The sequence below is a fragment of the Martes martes genome (assembly GCF_963455335.1).
Source record: "Martes martes genome assembly, chromosome: 15".
NCBI classification, from domain to species: domain Eukaryota; kingdom Metazoa; phylum Chordata; class Mammalia; order Carnivora; family Mustelidae; genus Martes; species Martes martes.
The window spans coordinates 47,197,652-47,213,007 of NC_137903.1; the positions used below are offsets into that span (position 1 = coordinate 47,197,652).

The following is a 15,356-nucleotide window of genomic DNA, read 5'->3' on the forward strand; positions in this document are numbered from 1 at the left end:
TCTGTTCAGCGGGGAGCCTGCTTCCCCCCTCTCTCTGCCTGCCTCTCTGCCTACTTGTGATCTCTCTCTCTCTGTCAAATAAATAAATAAAATCTTTTAAAAAAAAGGTCACATTTCTTAGTGATGTTTTAGTTTCCAGTTTAGCCAGCATTAGACTATTTAAGATCCATAAGGCCTCTATCATTCAAAACAGTACTTGCTTGGGTAGAAACTATCATTCTCAGATAGCCAACTTAAGGGAATAAAGTTCAAAGAAAGAGGAGGAAGACACCATAATTCTGAAGTTACCATATGCACATACCTTGCACTGTGAGAAAAACGGAAGCAGCCGACGATCCTCCTTCATTGGAGACCACACAGAGATACTCCCCAGCGTCGCTGAACTTCACACTCCTTAGCTCCAAGGAGAGGTCAGCCAAGATCCTCATTCTCGCTGGGTCTGCCTGTCGGGCATCTCTGTCATTCCTCTGCCAGGTTAGATTGTACTCCACTGCACTGAGGACGCGACATGTCAAAACTGCTCTTTCTCCAGGAGGGACTGTAACATTATCAGGCACTTGGATGACTGGAGGGGGCTCTGTGTGAAATGAAAACATTCAATTCAAGAGACCTAACGGCCACTTTGCTCACTTATAGATGTGGTTTAAAAATTTAATGAGTATGTATTGAAAATCTCATAGGGAAGATGCAGTACAAGAGAATGTATTCATTAATACGTATGTCTATGACCTGAAGAAAATTATCATTTAATCAAAAGATTCTTAAAAAGTAGTGCATGTTGTAAAAAAAATAAAATAAAATAAATCTGATTTTTATCACATTTGCCAAATCCTGTAGTCATAAGTGTATGCCTTTAATTGAAGACTTGAATGTTCTCTAATTTAAATTTTAAATTACATTTTAAAACATCTTACTATAAAAGTGAGCAATAGCACAGGGTACCTATAACCTTAAGCCACCATGCAAAGAATGTGTTTTTAGTTCCTTTAATCCTCAATGTAAAAAGAAAAAAGTAGTGCTTGTTTACATACCAAAGCATACCCGAGTCTAAATTTATAAATTATAGATGTGAAAACCAAAAAGGCATGGCAAAAGGATATGATTAGACTAATTTCGGATTATAGTGTGAAACAAATTTTTGTCTGAGTTTTGAAGAAAGTAGCATTTATGGATTTTTTTGAATTTAAAACTACTTAGTGTTTTAAAGAAAAAAGGACACAAAGTATAGTAGACAATAGTATTCTAAGTATGATAGCATTAGCTTTAAGGAGAGTTACAGTCTCATTAAGAAGACACAGTACAACAGCAGTGTATGACAAATGTTTCCCCAGCGGCATGAGGAATGTCTTGATTTAAGAAGGTCAAGTTAAGAGTAGGCATAGACCTTTAATAAAATTGTACACATAAAGCCATGCACACAAAAGGTATTGAGTAATGCATGCACATTTCAGATGTGGTTAAAACCCATTTACTAGTTAAATATTTAGCCAACATTCTAGAGAGAATCACATATCGCTCTAGTTAGGTTTGAGAATGAATACAAATGCCTCTTTAGAGCGTCCCTCTAAAGGGAGCTCTGCCTGAGTGCTGTAGCAAGCCACTATTCAGCAGTTATACAGTAATAAAAACTGTGCTGAGCTATACTCGCTGGAAACCCACGGGCCTGTTTTAGTTTAAATAGGAAAGAGTATCCGATATTCAAGATCAAATTTTATTCTCCCTTCCTGAAAACTATTTATAAGTGCAGATGTATCAGAAGCCTAGAGAAAACCTGGGAGTAGTATGATAAAACCATAGTGGTAATCTCCGAGGGATAGATATGTCTATTTTCCATATTTTTCTTTGTATTTATCCTTGTTTTCCAAACATTTTTAGAAGAGTAGATGCTATTTTATTTTTTATAGATGCTATTTTAAATTATTATTTAAAAAACAAAATTTTATCATTTTGCTATGTTTCTAAAATAGTTTATGAAAATGAGTAGCGAATCAAGTAGAGAGAGTACATGACAAAGTTAGAAAGTTCTGGAGTCTAGCTGGGCTTGACACAGAAAATATGAGGTGCTTTATTAAATTTAAATTTCAGATAAACAATCAAATAATATTTTAGTATACAAGGGCACCTGGGTGGCTCAGTGGGTTAAGCCTCTGCCTTTGGCTCAGGTCATGGTCTCAGGGTCCTGGGATCGAGTTCCGCATCAGGCTCTCTGCTGACCGGGGAGCCTGTTTCTCTCTCTCTGCCTGTTTCTCTCTCTGCCTGGCTCTCTGCCTATTTGTGATCTCTCTCTCTGTCAAATAAATAAATAAAATCTTAAAAAAATATTTTAGTATACATATGTCTCATGAAATTATTTCAGACACCCTTATATGAAAATTGAATTTACCTGGGCATTCCAGGTTTTTATTTGCCGAATCTGGCCATTATAGGCTGCCTAGCTCTATCTCTAGGTGTGTGACCTTAGAGAAGTTGATGATTAAATTAGGTTATCATTTTTTTTTTAAAGGGAGGGAGACAGTAGGGATGGGGGGGGGTGTGGTGGGCAGAGAGACAATCCTAAGCTGGCTCCACAACCAGTACGGAGCCCAGTGCCGGGCTCAATGCGAGGCTCAATTTCACAACCCTGAGATCATGACGTGAGCCAAAATTGAAAGTAGGATGCTAAACTGACTGAGCCACCCAGGCACCCAATTAAATTAGGTTATCTTTAAGACCCTTTCTAGTGCTAATGCTTTATGATTCTAACATACAAGGTGGCATAGGCCACCAAAGACCTGAAAGTGATAGCACATGGTGTGTGTTCACATCCTATCAAGATCTTTCCGGAGGCCACACGATGTTTTGTATTTTTTGTTGTTGTTGTTGTTCTTCTGAAACAAAGTTCTTCAACTTTTGGGGGGATTTTTAGAAAATGGGAAATGTCACTTTAGGCATGTTGGGTATGCTGGGCACATGCCTACATCCCTCTTAAGGACCAAGGCACTCATTTCCCCAGCTGCTATGCTTGATGGCTACATATAGCTCATAGCCAAGGCCGCTAATCTGCTCAGGGTAAGACCCCCTGTCCAGGGTAGCCCACATCCAGGGACCACTTCATGAGGAAGCAAAGGATCAGCTCTCTTGCCTCAATCCGGGGCCATGACAGCTCCAGAATTCCCTGTGGGTCAGCTAAGGTCCTAGTAGTGACTACAAGACAGTTTAATTTCTTCCACTTCTGTTAACTCCCTTACAGGTGCCTTTTCCTGGAAAATTCCCCAATAACCCTCTTGCATACAAGCCCTGGATCACTGTCTAATCCCTCTTCAGACATAAATCCAAATAGGTAAAATGCCAACTTTCTAATAACATAACAGGTGGGATTTGAAATAATGACATACAATTTCATTGCTGCATAAATAACTAGAGATAATAAGTATTATACACACGGAAATATTTACACATGCATGAATAAATTTGGCGAGGTTGGAGGAAATGATGAGGGAGGCCAAGATAACAGAACACCTGGCCTGGTGCTTGAAGTCAGCCCTTCCTAAGTGAAAGGGCTGGATGACTAGGCTAGACTGAGGCTAGAATAAGAGAACCAGAGATGGAACCTCAAAGCCTCAAAACTGGGAGGAGAATGACAAGTATAGGCCTTGTGGCATTAGGGAAAGATTGTTGGACAAGAGTGCAGGAATCTTCTCATTCCCTATCTTTGCGACCATAATGGGTCACTTGTCTCTTCTGGGCTTCAGTTTCCCTACCTACAAAATGATGAGGGGGTGTAAGATTGTTTCCAAGCCTTATCCTGTTCTAAAACAATATCCTATAATTATAACTTAAGATTACCTGTCACTGACATGCCCCTGACAAGTCTTCTTTATTCTTGGTATTTTACTTAAACCCAGAATTATAGTACCCTGTGTGTGTGCATTGGGGGAGGGCCATTGTGTTAAGAAAGAAATTCAGTAAGTTAATCTCTTTCTAACAGTACCAAACTGAATTACTAAATGTCACTTGAAAAGATTGAATTTTTCATGCTTCTGCAACCCTGTTCATTTGTTTCTTTGTGGTTATATGCAATAAAAGAAGTACAATGCTTTTCACACCCATTTTGCTTTTAAAACATTCAATAATCAACATTTCAAATGAACCAAAAATCTTAAACATGTCAATCAGAAGAAAATGCTGGAAAAATTGAGGTAACATATTGGTAGAACTTTAGCTTTTCTTTAAACATTTTTTTTTAAGATTTCATTTATTTATTTGACAGAGACAGAAAGATCACAAGTAGGCAGAGAGACAGACAGAGAGGGGGAAGCAGGCTCCCTACTGAGCCTGATGCGGGAACCCAGCAGTTACCTGGGTTCTCAGCCCAGACTAAGAGAAATTCAGAAGTGAGTGGAGTTTTCAGGCAACGGTGAGCCCTGAAGGAAATGTCTACATTTCCAAGTCCAAAGGGGCACTTTCTTGTTACTTCTGTGGTTACAGTCATTGCCATTGCCATCAGTGTTTCCTGCTCCTTCTTTCATCATTGACCGAATGGGACACAAGTCCTGAAAACAGGCTTGGACACAGTATAATTTCCTGGTGATACCACTGCCTGGCTGGCACAAATGAAAGTAGAGGGTCATGTGCACAATACGCATATGGAAGTTACTGACACCCCAGAGCCAAATTCTTAATAGTCAGTTCACGAATTCGTACTGGCACTTCCCAGTTGTTTATGCAAGATGTTTAAATCCACTCACTCAAACTTCTTTCCCTGTTGACTTTCCCTTAATTAATATTGCTGGAGGAGTGGGGGAAACCTAAGTGCTCAAGTGTTTGTTTTCCCAGAAGCTGAGGAACGTTGACACAATGCCAATGCTTTTCATAATTACTGGAGATGAAAAAAATGAATAGTTTATGATGCATGTCAACGAAATTGTTTCAGAAGACAAACTTTATTTTTCTAAGAATAAGAGAATACAAATAAATTTACTCCAAGAAGAACATGCTTGCATGCCCTTGTCTTAAGTTCAGTTTGGACTTACTGATAACAAACGTAAATCCTAGACTTCTAAGCAGCTCTACAATTTTACAGTTTCTTTTGCCTTTAATTGTCTAAAGAAAAGGCACATTGGTACTAAAAGCAGATATAGACACTGTTATAAAACTCAGTAGCTACATTTAGGTCAGAATAGGGTTACTATTAAACACAGAGCAACACTAATCTATAAGGCAGGTAGAAAATAATTCAACTGAAACAAACTTCCCAATAAATTCTAGATTTATGGTGAGTAAGTGGCTTAAATCCTGATCATTGGTTAAACATGATAGTCTTTTTGTACCCTAAGAATTCTGGGAGATTGGAGGAAAAAATTATTTTTTCACTAAAATATATTCCACTTTATAAAGCAATGAGTTTCGCCGCCCCTTTATTCATCAGAAACATACTATCTAAGAGCAAAATAATTAGGATTTCTTCCACTCTTCTTAATACCAGTATTGTAGCCACTGAAGCCCTACGTTTCTTGAACATGATCACTTTCATTATCGCCTTCAATTTAATGTCAGAATCCATTCATAAAAAGCACACTGCTTATTATGAATATGGGAGAGGAAAAGGGAAAGTTTTAACCTTTTATTCCCAGAATAGAACTCTTCTTTTTCTTAAATTCTATCCCTCCCTTTCTCTAAATTTCTTTAAATTTTAATAAAAAATGCTATATGCTCACTTCAAAAAATATTTATTGAAGCCCCTACATTAATAATAACAGTATAATAATAACAACAATAATACCTAAGGTCTATCAAGTGTTTCCACATGCCAGGCTCTCTTCTACGTGCTTGACATACACTCTTATCGTTTATCCTCAGAGTTTCTCCATGAGATAGAGACCATTACAGATATCCTCACTTTACAGTTTGGGAAACCAAGGCACTGAGTCCTTAAGTGACTGGTCCAAGGGAAGTCATGTAGCTACAAGTGGGGAAGCCAGGATTAGCAAACACCCCATTTCCACAGATGCATTAATATGCAGGCAACTGCCAAGTGATTCGTGATAATTACCTGATACATCAAAAAATGTCTGCGCCCGTCCAGTCCCTGCGCTGCTCACAGCGATGCACTCATAGGCGCCTTCGTCAGACAAAGTGACCTTTTCAATCTCCCAGTTCACACTGGCAGATTCTCTGGGGTAATAAAATAGAAGCCTTTTCAGTTATGACAAAAACAAGGCAAAGCTGAAAGCAGAAATTCCATTTTTTAAAGTATTCATTCAAAACAAGGATGTAAAAATAAACTGATTAAACTGCAGAGTTCTTTATAGCTTAAAATGACATACTTTTTAATTAGAACATTAAGCTCTCCGAGCAAAAGTCACAACAAAGGCAATAAGATATGGAATCTGTGCATTTCTTTAAGGAAACATTTTCTGGCTATTTCAAAATATAAGATAATGAGTTAATAGAGAAACACTCCTCAAATCCTCTCTCCTTTCACATTATTTCCAGTTTTGGGTCATGTTCAGGGTGGGGTTCTTAGCCAAAGCAATTCAGCTACATAATTCATAAGTTTGAAAGTAGAAAATAGACTTTTTGATTCCAAAAAGATAAGTACTCTTTAACTTTCTTATGTCTAAGCTCCACATAAGGCTATAGAACTATCTGGTTCAATCTGTGCATACATCAAGAAAAGAAAAAAAAAATCAGTTTTATTATCAAACCTGTCATTTAGGTTAAAAAAAAAGTTCCTTCCCTATAATACTTATCCATTCATTTAATAAACACCATTCTTTGTCCTTTAACACTCTTCAAATTTTTTCTCATTCTCTGGAGGTGTCTTAGTAATAGACATTTAATCCTAATAGATATTTAATACCTAATTAATACATAATAATGGATATTTAATAACTAATTAATAAATATTAACAAGTATTTATAAGATTCTAGTAATTTACAAAACAGGCATTATATTAGTTTAAAATATAATTGAAAGTCAAAACTATTTTCATAATTTTTTTCTTACATTCATCCATAGCTATTTATAACCTTAAACATTCTGGACATAGGTGAGATGAAAAGCCTACTGCAGAGTCAAGACACCTTCCACTGGAGTCTGAAAGTGGTGTGAGATATAATATCATAGTAATGACTCCAGATCTCTTGCCATCCAGACAAACCATACCTGTCATCAAAAAATCATGAAGAACTTATTGAGGTCTTAATGTATATTTAGCACATTAGACATTGTAAGCAAAAGTGAAGTCATAGGTTCTTGTCATCAGAAAAGTGAGAGAATGAGCAAAGTCATTGTTCCATACATTTTAGTAACCAAGAATATTCATTTTAGTTAGTTTCTTTTCAGTTGTGTATGCATTAGGTGTCAGTGGTCCTTACTGTCACATTCAGAAGGAACCGGATTATGAGTTGACTATAAGTCCTAGTGATCATCTAAGCTATATCTTTAGTGCCTAATAGCAGTAATTTGAGTCCAAGTTTATGATTGTCATTGTCTAGGAGGTACTGGAAAGTTCCAGGAAGGCAGGAGTTTGAAATACATAGAGTCATTCATGTTTTCCCCAATGCCTACTTCACAGCCAAGCATATATTAGGATTCATCAAAAACTTAGACACATGGAAATTTTAGAACAGACAGTAGCAGTTCTTACAGTCCCAAGTCCCTTGTTTTAGAAACAATTAAGTTGAGATCCAGAAAGAAGGATAAGTGATTTGTTCAAAGGCACATAACCAGTGTCAGACTGCTTGAAGAATATTCTTTACAGTGATACTTTCTCTTCTCTTATTTAGGACATATGACATGAAAATAATTCTCTTTTATCATATTGTCGTCTCAGTTAACATTAAAATTATATGGCCACGATAAGAAGTTTTGAGGGCATGGCCTTTGGAATAAGGAAAGAACATGTCAGATTCAAATGTGTCCTGTTGCTTATGCAAACTAATTCTCTCTTATATCCCCCAGTGACCATAGTGACTCGCATAACAAAGATTAAGTCACACGTCCCAAGCTATTAGGAAATCTAGGGCAGGGACATGTGAGTGAATCAGGGTTAGAGTATCAATCCATCACCACCCATGCCAAATTCTGTCTTTAGCCTTTCACAACCAAAGAGCTTAATATATGTCAGCAAGGCATGTCACATCTCCGGGCCGCAGAGCTGGAAAAATGAGAGAAAGAATTCTTGTGGCTTACCTCCCAGGAATTGTGTGGAATTAATGAATTAATGTTTACAAAGGATCTCAAGTGTCTTTGAAATATGTTACTATTTAAACATGAAGCAGAATGATTTTATTTCATCAGGAAGTTATGTAGCTTCAACATCTGATACCCTGGTCAGTTATATTGCTAATTATTAAACATGGAGCTAAGGCAAATCATCAAGATGTACAATATTAAAAAAAGTAGCAGAAAATAATACAGCTCAATCTTTAAATAGTAGAATTTTTTTCCAAAGTTAGGTTAATAGATAAAATGGGTTAATACTGTCAAATATTTAGCATCTTATAGAAGTTATATATATTAGTATTGAATTAACAGCATAGAAGTTCTGTAAAGTAATTCCTTGAGTTTTTACCTACATGTAGTTTGTTGCATTAGTAAGTTAAAAAAAAGAAACATTTTCCAGAAATCATCGGCCAGTTTTCAAGGTCTACTTAATTTTGTCACAGATTATATTTATCTAAAAATAATCAACCATCTTCACAAGGAAAGTCAGTGCCTCCTTGCCCACCTCCTCTGACTGCTAAATGCAGTAGCCGCACATACTCCCACTCCCCCTGTTGCCCCCAACAAACTCCCCTCCCCTGACCTTCTCCCCTCCCCTCTCCTCCAGCCATGGTGGCTTCCTTCCTGTCTTTCTTTCCCACATGCCAGTTAGCTCCAGCCTTTGTGGATCTGCACTTACTGTTCCTGGTGTGCAAATGGTTTTCCCTAGATATCTGCATGGCCATCTCTCACCATGTTTAGGTCTTTGCTCAAATGTCCCTTATCCTGAATTTTCAGATTGCAACTAAGCCAAAAACACATGCACCCCATCTACCAACATTAATCTCATCCCAATTAATCTGCTCTACATTTTGCCATAGTACTTAATTGGATGCACTTACCATAACACTTTAAATTGTGTTCAGAGCTTGTTTGCCCCAAGGACAACCGAGCTTAAACTTTTCTCTTTTGCAAGGACTCTTCCAAAATTTGGTACCTAACCTTGTGTTCATAATTTTGTATTCTTCATCTTAACAAGAGACCCTCAAAGGGTACCTGGGTGGCTCAAATCAGTTAAGCGTCTGCCTCTGGCTCAGGACATGATCTCAGGGTCCTGTGATTGATCCTGCATTGGGTCCCTGCTCAGGAGACAGTCTGCTTCTCCCTCTCCCTCTGCCTGTTGCTCCCCCCTGCTTATAGTCTCTGTCAAATAAATAAAATCTTAAAAAAACAACAACAACAAAAAAAAAAACAAGAGACCCTCAAGTTACATAAAATTCAAATTCTCTAAAACCTGAATCAACCCTTGCACGAATTCTAGCACTTATTAAATTAACATATTATATTAGATTATATTGTTTTCCATCTTTCTCCATTACAATATAAGCTTCATGAGGGCACAGACTTGGGTCTGTTTTGTTCACTGCTATATTCCAAAATGAGGGAACAAATAAATGAGAATTTCCAATGAAAAAGCACATTAAAATATGTATCTATTTGTATTTAGATGTTTAAAGCTGTCTACAATTGCTAATAAAAACGTGTACACACTTTAAATACTGGTCTACTCCAAGTGTAACTCCATTTCTGACAAAGCTCAGGGTAAACGGTAAAAGACTCTCCACAGAGCAGGGAATTCGGCCCGGCTGCAGGTAGTATCCTGGGGTCTTCTTGGGCATTGTAACTCTGGGAGCATCTGGGAAGAAGAGAACATAGGCAACAAGATCACAGTGATATTGTGTACTTCCTGTTCATCCATTCAAAAGCTTCATACTTTAATCATTCCAGTAAATCCTCTGCATTCCAATTAATCTAAATGACTAAAGCCCACTTTAATGATCTTGCTTTGTTCAAACCTGATTAATTTTTGGATATCTCCATGGACCCCTTTCTAAAGTATTCATTAAATCTAAGTCTCCATTTATTTTTAAGACACATTATTTTTTGGGCCACCAAGCTAGAAAAAAAAAAAAAAGAAAAAGCTACCAAATTAGTTACCATACTTCATTAATTGTAGCACCTATTTTTATGTCAAAAATGTAAATATATGAAAAGAACTCACATGCCTTAGAGTTGAATGTAAAGGATAATTTTTGTCCCAAAAGTAATGGGAAAAGCTGATTTTTAAGAATCCAATAGAGGGGCACCTGGGTGGCTCAGTGGGTTAAGCCTCTGCCTTCAGCTCAGGTTGTGATCTCGGGGTCCTGGGATCGAGCCCTGCATCAGGCTCCTTGCTCAGCGGGGAGCCTGCTTCCCCCACTCTCTCTGCCTGCCTCTCTGCCTACTTGTGATCTCTGTCTGTCAAATAAATAAATAAAATCTTAAAAAAAAAAAAAAGAATCCAACAGATTTTGTAGTATTCAGTTTAGGGGCGAAGACAACTAACTTTGAATGGTGTATATGAGGAAATACTGACAGTTCTATTCTCACCATTTGACAACGATTAAAGAACGGCTACACAGTTGTTTCTGAATTTCCCAAATTACAAACTTATGAATAAATGATAAACTGCTGTCCCTCAATCCAATACTACAATATTAATAACAATACAGATTTGTCTATCCACAGTTCTAGCTACAGTTCTAAATTTTGATGAGAGTTGCCATTAGCCTAGAGAAATAGCACAAATATAAAAATTGAAATGCTATCTCATGTCTCTAAATAATCCCTAATCTGTGATCTTATCTCTATAATAATAACAAGTATATGAGTAACCTGGCTCACCAATTAAGTAACTGCCAACTTAGTACATAAAGACAGAATCATCACCATCACCAGATGTTTACAAAGAATTATTGTTCATGAAGTAGGTTTCTGACAATCAATATAAACATTTAACCCATTTGGCCAATTTAGGTAGCTTGATCAAACATTATACATGTGTGTCAGGCTTTTTTTTTTTTTTTTTTTTTTGAAGTGGGGGGAGTAAGAGCACCAGAATTTCCCAGTTTCCATTCTCACACGGAGTGAAGCAATCAAAATTTTCAGATCTGCAATCAGTGAGACTTAACATGCAACTTTGGATGTGCTTTTTATGATTAAGAAAAATTGTATTACCTAAATATAAATGCCCATCAGTTCGATAATCCCGTAATAATGTGAAGATATTATTTTTTTACATTAGAGTTCATCCTTTTAGGACCACATCACTCCCTGAAATTATTAATACTTCACTGTTCAGTAAAATGATGTCTCACCTGGGATGATACTAGAGAAGGAAACACTTGATACCCTCTGGAAAAGATAATCATCCTTATCATAGCCTGTTACTTTGAGAAAGAAAGCTTCATTCGGTGGTATAAAGTCAGAAATATTCCACACGCCATAAGGTTTTCGGTCTGGGTAGTACTTAACAGGAATAGTCTTAAGAGAACTGCCTGAGGTACTCAGAAGTTCAAGACGATCTACTCTGGCCGGGATGGAAATTCCAGAAGTATTCAGCAGCACATAGGTAGGTATTCCTATAGGAGAAAGGTTTTGTTATTATTTACAAGTAACATGCAATGGAGGTTATATATCAACTAAATTCTTACATTATAATAACAGAGAAGTATCATGAGTACTACAAACTCTCCTATAAATTGTGGCTTAATTATAGAATCTTTTTTACATAAATAATGTATATTTACAGAAACTTTGGAAATCCTAATAATTATTTTTATCTATTTTTAACAATATTTATACATGGAAAAACTAGAATTGTGAATACTGTGTTACATGATGTTTAATAACATGAATATTTAATTTTTAAAGACTCACTCTTTGTATCTCTCTAGTAACTACAGTCATAAAATAAATAAACAATAAAAAAGGAAATTTGAAGAGTCACAATGGGATTAAGCATTTTTTAGCTATAAAACTATAATCCTACATGTATAAAATAAGAAGAACAAGGTTTAAGAAGCAGCAGGAATTTTATCCTTGAATGTACAATAATACATGATGTCTTTTAATTTTTTAGTTATCTAGACACATAAACTCCATATTTTTTTACCTTAACAACACAGCAATTTATAGATATCAGTAAAAAGTCTCAAGACCTAGGTCAGTAGTTTTAAGGGTTCAGTAAGTTTAGGAATCCACTGCGGTGCTTGTTACAATGCGTATTCCTGTATCCAACCTAATTCAGTTCTAATTCAGGAGAGCTGGCGTGGGTCCCGGGAATCTTAATTTTTAACAAGCTCTCTGGGCAATTTCAGTATCACCGGTCTTGGGACTAGACTTTGAGAAAAAAAAAAAAAAAAAGACTATGCCAAGAATACAATTATGTTTAAAGTACAGATGCTATGTTTCCCAATTTTGTTAAATACAACAGAATTATAAAATCACAGACAGTTTGAGAAATATTTTGCGCTTGGATATCTACCATGTCGATTTTGGTACTATGTACATACAAACCTTGCACTGGTCTGCTGACTGTCTTTTTGAAGTCCAGGGTGGGCTTTCTCGAAAAACCAGCTCGGAAATCAATAGTACTGAGGCCAGTGATGCGAACAGAGTGTCTTCCACTGCTCGAAGTCTGAAAAATGTTGAAAGACAAATCCCATCAGTTGATCCAGGTTACCAGTCACAATAAACACTAACCAGGATGGGAAACTACAGAGTGTTTAATTAGGATGGATGTCCAATAACTGAAGCTCTGATCTGGTTGTTCTAAACTTAACTAGGATTCTACACCTGAAATGCAAGTTTTATAATACATATCCCAGAGGACTGCCCTAAAATAAAATTCAGTATTACACTGCAAGCCAATGTTAAAAGATACAGGTGTTCAGTCACCAGTGAACAGCCCCGAAGTTAATCTGTAAAAGCTCTATGAGGATACAAATCTTTGTTTTGTTCACTCTGGTTTACATGGTAGATGCTTAGCAATACCGATGAAATGAATGAATGACTAACTCTTCTCCCCTTACTATCCAGGTTTGATTCTGGAAAATATTTCCTTTTTATTTGCCTCTGGGAAGATACAGCCAGGGCAAGCACTCTTGACCACTCTCCAGATTTGAGCCAACCAGAATCCCCAGCTCAGTCAGCAGTGACCCTGCCAAGGCACTAGGTGCTGGAGACACAAATGTGAGTACAACATGGTCCCTATCCTCTAAGAGCTCATGGCTTGTGAAGAAGACAGATGGAGAAATTGAAATCTTTAATATGATACAGCATTAGAAATACATAAAAGGAACAGACTAGACTATAGTTTGGCTCAAACCTCCTAAAGAGGATGATGGCTGGTACAGGAATTCAGTAAAGTGTCAGGATATAAAATCAATGCACAGAAATCAGTTGCATTTCTTAACACCAACAACAAGACAGAAGAAAGAGAAATTGAGGAGTCAATCCCATTTACAATTGCACCCAAAACCATAAGATACCTAGGAATAAACCTAACCAAAGAGGCAAAGAATCTATACTCAGAAAACTATAAAGTACTCATGAAAGAAATTGAGGAAGACACAAAGAAATGGAAAAATGTTTCATGCTCATGGATTGGAAGAACAAATACTGTGAAAATGTCTATGCTACCCAAAGCAGTCTACACATTTAATGCAATCCCTATCAAAATCCCACCCATTTTTTTCAAAGAAATGGAACAAATAATCCTAAAATTTATATGGAACTAGAAAAGACCTCGAATAGCCAAAAGAATATTGAAAAAGAAAGCCAAAGTTGGTGGCATCACAATTCCGGACTTCAAGCTCTATTACAAAGCTGTCATCATCAAGACAGTATGGTACTGGCACAAAAACAGACACATAGATCAAAGGAACAGAATAGAGAGCCCAGAAATAGACCCTCAACGCTATGGTCAACTAATCTTCGACAAAGCAGGAAAGAATGTCCAATGGAAAAAAGATAGCCTCTTCAACAAATGGTGTTGGGAAAATTAGACCGCCACATGCAGAAAAATGAAATTGGGTCATTTCCTCACACCACACATGAAAATAGACTCAAAATGGATGAAGGACCTCAATGTGAGACAGGAATCCATCAAAATCCTTGAGGAGAACACAGGCAACAACCTCTTTGACCTCAGCTGAAGCAACTTCTTCCTAGGAACATCGCCAAAGGCAAGAGAAGCAAGGGCAAAAATGAACTATTGCGGGGTGCCTGGGTGGCTCAGTGGTTAAAGCCTCTGCCTTCAGCTCGGGTCATGATCCCAGGGTCCTGGGATCGAGCCCCACATTCGGCTCCCTGCTCGGCGGAGAGCCTGCTTCTCTCTCTCCTTCTGCCTGCCACTCTGCTTACTTATGCTCTCTATCTCTCTGTCATTTAAATAAATAAAATCTTTAAGAAAAAATGAACTATTGGGACTTCATCAAGATCAAAAGCTTTTGTACAGCAAAGGAAACAGTTAACAAAACCAAAAGACAACTGACAGAATGGGAGAAGATATTTGCAAACGACATATCAGATAAAGGGCTAGTATCCAAAATCTATAAAGAGCTTAGCAAACTCAACACCCAAAGAACAAATAATCCAATCAAGAAATGGGCAGAGGACATGAACAGACATTTCTGCAAAGAAGACATCCTGATGGCCAACAGACACATGAAAAAATGCTCCACATCACTCGGCATCAGGGAAATACAAATCAAAACCACAATGAGATACCACCTCACACCAGTCAGAATGGCTAAAATTAACAAGTCAAGAAATGACAGATGCTGGCGAGGATGCGGAGAAAGGGGAACCCTCCTACACTGCTGGTGGGAATGCAAGCTGGTGCAACCACTCTGGAAAACAACATGGAGGTTCCTCAAAAAGTTGAAATTAGAGCTACCTTACGACCCAGCAACTGCATTACTGGGTATTTATCCTAAAGATACAAACGTAGTGATCCGAAGGGGCCCGTGCACCCAAATGTTTATAGCAGCAATGTCCACAATAGCCAAACTATGGAAAGAACCTAGATGTCCATCAACAGATGAATGGATAAAGAAGATGTGGTATATATATACACAATGGAATACTACGCAGCCATCAAAAGAACTGAAATCTTGCCATTTGCAACAACATGGATGGAACTAGAGGGTATTATGCTGAGCGAAATAAGTCAATCAGAGAAAGACAACTATTATATGATCTCCCTGATATGAGGAAGTGGAGATGCAACGTGGGGGGTTTGGGGGGTAGGAAAAGAATAAATGAAACAAGATGGGATCGGGAG

At 37.4% G+C, this 15,356-nt stretch overlaps 1 protein-coding gene across 1 annotated transcript in view; it reads right to left on the bottom strand.

Annotated features, from left to right (window-relative positions):
- The window catches only part of HMCN1 (hemicentin 1), a 473,045-nt gene that overhangs the window by 263,999 nt on the left and 193,690 nt on the right, over positions 1-15,356 (bottom strand). Inside the window, exons 7-11 of the mRNA XM_080824786.1 lie at positions 12,587-12,707; positions 11,386-11,649; positions 9,740-9,884; positions 6,032-6,153; positions 302-577 (exon numbers count right to left, since the gene is read on the bottom strand). Of these exons, the coding sequence (XP_080680912.1) occupies positions 302-577; positions 6,032-6,153; positions 9,740-9,884; positions 11,386-11,649; positions 12,587-12,707 (928 nt within the window). The remainder of the gene's footprint in view (positions 1-301; positions 578-6,031; positions 6,154-9,739; positions 9,885-11,385; positions 11,650-12,586; positions 12,708-15,356) is intronic.